Source organism: Sesamum indicum, linkage group LG4, assembly GCF_000512975.1.
Source record: "Sesamum indicum cultivar Zhongzhi No. 13 linkage group LG4, S_indicum_v1.0, whole genome shotgun sequence".
NCBI classification, from domain to species: Eukaryota; Viridiplantae; Streptophyta; class Magnoliopsida; order Lamiales; family Pedaliaceae; genus Sesamum; species Sesamum indicum.
Genome location: NC_026148.1, coordinates 16,402,516 through 16,408,166, shown reverse-complemented (window position 1 = coordinate 16,408,166; position 5,651 = coordinate 16,402,516). Strand labels below are relative to the sequence as shown.

At 41.7% G+C, this 5,651-nt stretch overlaps 1 protein-coding gene across 1 annotated transcript; it reads left to right on the top strand.

Annotated features, from left to right (window-relative positions):
• LOC105161250 (cellulose synthase-like protein D4) lies at positions 1-4,216 on the top strand. The gene is made up of 5 exons (XM_011078881.2): positions 1-682; positions 890-2,096; positions 2,184-2,588; positions 2,725-3,059; positions 3,215-4,216. The coding sequence occupies exons 1-5, from the start codon at positions 228-230 to the stop codon at positions 4,173-4,175; spliced, it is 3,363 nt and encodes a 1,120-aa protein (XP_011077183.1). The 5' UTR covers positions 1-227; the 3' UTR covers positions 4,176-4,216.

Sequence of the window (5,651 nt, the reverse complement as noted above, 5' to 3'; positions counted from 1 at the left end):
GCAGCAGTAGGAAGAGGAGTTGAATCAACATACGTACATCCACATTTCTCCTCTTCATCCAACAAAACTGGAATAATTAATATTTTGATCATCACAACACATGATATGCTTCATCATCAATCAATTTTATTCTTCATCATGATCATCATAATTCATTTTCAGTTATTATTATCATACAATTATAACTAGCGAAAGAAATAGGATTTAGTTATCCTATTCCAAATTAAATGGCGAGCTTGACAAATCAGTCATCCAAGAAATCAATGAAAGCCCCCGGCGGTGGGTCTCAGGCCAGCAAAGGCTCCGTCGGCCAAACTGTGAAATTCGCTCGAAGAACTTCCAGCGGCAGATACGTCAGCCTTTCCAGAGAAGACCTTGACATGTCCGGAGAATTCTCCGGTGACTACATGAACTACACCGTTCACATCCCTCCCACCCCCGATAATCAGCCCATGGATACATCCGTTGCTACCAAAGCTGAGGAGCAATACGTCTCCAATTCTCTCTTCACTGGGGGGTTCAACAGCGTCACCCGCGCTCATCTCATGGACAAGGTTATCGATTCTGAGGTCAGTCACCCCCAGATGGCAGGATCCAAGGGCTCCTCATGCGCCATGCCCGCTTGTGATGGAAAAGTCATGAAAGACGAGAGGGGAAACGATGTCATCCCCTGTGAATGCAGGTGTGTGTGTCTGTGTGTCTGTATACATACATATATTACACCTTCTTTAAATAATTAATTTTGATTTTATACATTCAGTTTATTTTGAAAGATACGTAACCAGCTGCTAGTTTATACATACATTAATTATACACACACAATCGACAAAAATAGAATTAAAAAAGAATATTTGGTTAATTTATGGTGGTGCATGGTACACGGGCGTAGGTTCAAAATCTGCAGAGATTGCTACATGGATGCCCAAAAGGACACTGGTTTGTGTCCAGGATGCAAGGAGCCATACAAAGTTGGTGACTACGAAGATGAAATACCAAACTACTCCAATAGCGCTCTCTCTCTACCCGGCCCAGACGACGCCAAGAGGGGTCGCAACAACAATATGTCCATGACGAAGAGAAATCAAAATGGAGAGCAGTTCGACCACAACAAATGGTTGTTTGAAACACAAGGCACTTACGGATATGGCAATGCCTATTGGCCGCCAGATGATGTGTATGGGGACGATGGTGATGGGGGAGCTCAAAAAGGCGCCTTAGAATCAGGGGATAAACCTTGGAGGCCTATTACCCGAGTTATAGATATTCCAGCTAGCATTATCAGCCCTTACAGGTTGTTGATTGTCGTCAGGCTTGTTGTATTGGGCTTCTTCTTGACCTGGAGAGTAAGACATCCAAATAATGAAGCCATATGGCTTTGGTTGATGTCAATTGTTTGTGAGATATGGTTTGCTTTCTCTTGGATTCTTGATCAACTTCCCAAAGTGCATCCAATTAATCGAGTGACCTACTTAGATGTGCTTCGTGACAAATTTGAAATGCCATCGCCATCCAATCCTACGGGGCGATCCGACCTTCCAGGGGTAGACGTATTTGTGTCCACTGCTGATCCAGAGAAAGAACCACCCCTCGTGACAGCCAACACCATATTGTCAATCCTAGCAGTTGACTACCCTGTGGAGAAATTGGCTTGTTACATTTCTGATGATGGGGGTGCACTTCTCACTTTTGAAGCAATGGCTGAGGCAGCAAGCTTTGCTGATTTATGGGTTCCCTTCTGTAAGAAACACGATATAGAACCCCGTAATCCTGAAAGCTACTTTGCACTCAAGGGTGATCCCACCAAGAACAAGAGCAGGCCAGACTTTGTCAAAGATAGACGGAGACTTAAGAGGGAATATGATGAATTCAAAGTGAGGATAAATGGATTACCTGATTCCATTAGGAGAAGATCTGATGCGTTCAATGCCAGGGAGGAAATGAAAATGTTGAAACACATGAGGGAGAGTGGGGCTGACACTTTGGAGCCAATCAAAGTCCAAAAGGCTACTTGGATGGCTGATGGCACCCATTGGCCGGGCACCTGGGCAACTCCGTCCCGTGAACATGCCAAAGGTGACCACGCAGGAATTCTCCAGGTAAATGAATGACTAATAATTTTATTTCATTTAATTTGGAGACCCTTAATATTAATTGTGTGTGTATATACATAAATAAAATATTAGGTGATGTTGAAACCTCCAAGTAGTGACCCATTGATGGGAAGTACTGAGGACAAGCTTATAGACTTCACAGATGTGGACATACGTTTGCCCATGTTTGTGTATATGTCGCGTGAAAAACGTCCAGGCTACGACCATAATAAGAAAGCTGGTGCCATGAACGCTCTTGTGCGATCGTCAGCTGTGCTGTCGAATGGTCCATTTATGCTCAACCTTGATTGTGACCATTACATCTTTAACTGCAAAGCAGTTCGAGAAGGGATGTGCTTTATGATGGATAGGGGCGGTGAAGATATATGCTACATTCAGTTTCCTCAAAGATTTGAAGGCATTGATCCATCTGACCGCTATGCGAACCACAATACTGTCTTCTTTGACGGTAATATGCGAGCACTTGATGGTCTCCAGGTACATATAATTTCAAACCTTGCTTGCAAATTTCAATACTATTATGTCTGTGTATATTTTAATGCTCTTAATTACTAGTCTTGAGGCTGAATTAAAAAAATGTCTAGCTTATATATATAGTGATCATTGATTTTAGGGCCCAGTTTATGTCGGGACAGGCTGCATGTTTCGAAGATTTGCTCTTTACGGGTTTGAACCTCCTAAAGCTGACAAGATAAATGAAAAGGGTTCGGAGACCGAAGCTCTTAAGACAACTGACTTCGACCCAGATCTTGATGTAAATTTACTACCCAAAAGATTTGGGAACTCCACAGTGCTGGCTGAGTCGATTCCCATAGCTGAATATCATGCTCGTCCAATTGCGGATCATCCTGCAGTCAAGTATGGAAGACCACCAGGCATTCTTAGGGCCCCTCGTGAACCACTGGATGCAACTACTGTAGCTGAAGCTGTCTCTGTTATATCTTGTTGGTATGGCCTATATATATATATATATATATATATATCTCCTACTTGTATTCATGATTCTATATTAGTTCTCTTCAAAAAAGAAAAAAAAAAAAAACTATGGATATCAAATATTTAATTAATGATGGATGGATGAATGTACAAATTAATACAATTAGGTACGAAGACAAGACTGAATGGGGTGACCGTGTGGGTTGGATTTACGGTTCGGTGACAGAAGATGTGGTGACAGGGTACCGTATGCATAACCGTGGATGGCGCTCCGTCTACTGCGTGACCAAGCGCGATGCGTTCCGTGGATCAGCTCCAATCAATCTCACAGATAGGCTGCACCAGGTGCTTAGATGGGCTACTGGGTCTGTTGAGATATTCTTCTCCAGAAACAACGCGTTGTTGGGTTCTACGAAGATCAAAGTCCTGCAGCGCCTCGCTTATCTCAACGTCGGCATCTATCCCTTCACATCAATATTCCTTATAGTCTACTGTTTCCTACCAGCTCTCTCACTCTTCTCGGGACAATTCATCGTGCAAACACTGGACGTTGCTTTCCTGGCATTATTGTTGACAATATCGCTTTGCTTGGTGGGATTAGCATTGCTGGAAGTGAAATGGTCAGGTGTGGGACTAGAAGAGTGGTGGAGGAATGAGCAATTTTGGCTGATCTCGGGAACGAGCGCACACTTGGCGGCAGTGGTACAAGGACTGCTGAAGGTGATAGCAGGGATAGAGATATCGTTCACATTAACATCAAAGTCAGCTGGAGATGACGTCGATGACATATACGCAGACTTGTACTTGGTGAAATGGACATCGTTGATGATACCACCAATAGTGATTGGGATGATAAACATAATAGCAATAGTGGTGGCATTTTCAAGAACAATATATGAACAAGTGCCACAGTGGAGCAAGTTCATAGGAGGCGCATTCTTTAGTTTCTGGGTGCTGGCGCATCTGTATCCGTTTGCAAAAGGGTTGATGGGGAGAAGGGGGAAGACACCGACCATAGTGTTTGTATGGTCAGGACTCATTGCCATTACACTCTCATTACTGTATGTGGCTATCAACCCAGCTAGTAATCAGGATTCAAATCTCACTACTGGTTTTACTTTCCCTTAATTTAATATATAAATATATGCACATTATTTTCTCTTGCTTAATTCCTTCTTGTAACTATATATATATATATATATAAGAAGAGAATAAATTAGTGGTGTAGGTAGTAGGTATCTCAGGGTAATGAATTTCGACTCCTTCAGGTGGATCTCTGGCCAATGCAGAAGCAAATGGTCCCTTCTTAAGGCCTTGAATCAATATATTGACCATTATGTCAATTCTAAGATCCTGCACTTCTAACATTTCATTATTAAACCATCCCATAAAACTTTTCAATGACTCATTATCCCTTTGTCTGATAGTGAATAGGTAAGTAGCCGATCTTTTCACTTTTTTCTTACTAGCAAAGTGAAAGGAAAAATTTTGAACCAATTTCTCAAATGATTCTATTGGTCTGCTTGACAAATTTGTAAACCATTCTTGAGCCTTTCCTTTTAAATATAGTCACAATGATCTTGGCTTGATTGAATCTGTCTGCTCATATAGATTCATAACCAATTCGAAAGTAGACACATGCTCCTTAAGATTCTTAGTTCCATCATACTTAGGCAAATATGGAAATATAAAGCTATGATCCACGAGCTCCATCAGAATTTGTTGGAAAATTGTGAGTTTCTATTTTGGGCCACGATCTCCCCTTATTTCATTAGCTCCACTATCTGTTGGCCTAACTTCTCAATCTGCAGATTGTCGTTGTCAACCTATGCCTTGGAAATACCAGGCTGTCTTGTTAACACCCTTCTGCTAGTTACTTCACTAGACATTGTTCTTTCATGACCTTTGTCAAGTCCTTCAAGTGTGACTCTATCCTGCTCAGCCTCTACTTTTTTTTTTTACTTTAAATAGTTGTCTTTTCATGTTATCTTTTAGAGCAAGATTTACTGTTCTCCTTTCATATTCTACAATAGCTTTCCTGCTTTCTTCCTCAATCATATGTTGAATATCCGCTCGGGTTAGATGTAGAATTTGATCCTCCTCTATATAAGGTTCTCCTCCTGATATTCGTGCTCTCTCCTAAATGCTCCCTCTATATTGTTCGATAAGTTCTCAAGATTTTCCCACAGACGGCGCCAAACTGATCTAGGTCGTTTAAGTAAGGTCGGGCCATGCACTGCATCATCCAAAGATCCGGTCGAAAGAGATCCCAAATCACTTGGAAATGTGGAACCTAAGAACAAAGAAGATTGTTAGGCTTATTGGGAAGTCCCCAATTAAGACCCTCCAATGCTTAAGTCAGTATAAGATGAGGTTGAAAGCGATCTAGAAGGTTTTAATGTAGTCGAATAAGCATTAAATGCAACATACCATAAATGCTTTCAAACAACAATATTTATATATCCAAATGTCTGTACACAGTAGGTCCACCTGTCAATATCTCATAGAAGACTTACTGGAAGATCCAACGGTTGATATCTCGGGTCTTAACTTCAGGTCAGATAGGGCGGGGCGGTCCAATGACCCGAGTCGATAAAAAGTGCG

What these genes read in the sequence shown, in the direction of transcription:
- LOC105161250 (XM_011078881.2), top strand. Translation starts at nt 228, where the DNA reads ATGGCGAGCTTGACAAATCAGTCATCCAAGAAATCAATGAAAGCCCCC. An exon ending in GTCATCCCCTGTGAATGCAG is followed by an intron (nt 683 to 889) that starts GTGTGTGTGTCT and finishes ACACGGGCGTAG; the next exon opens with GTTCAAAATCTGCAGAGATT. An exon ending in GTCTCTGTTATATCTTGTTG is followed by an intron (nt 3,060 to 3,214) that starts GTATGGCCTATA and finishes TAATACAATTAG; the next exon opens with GTACGAAGACAAGACTGAAT.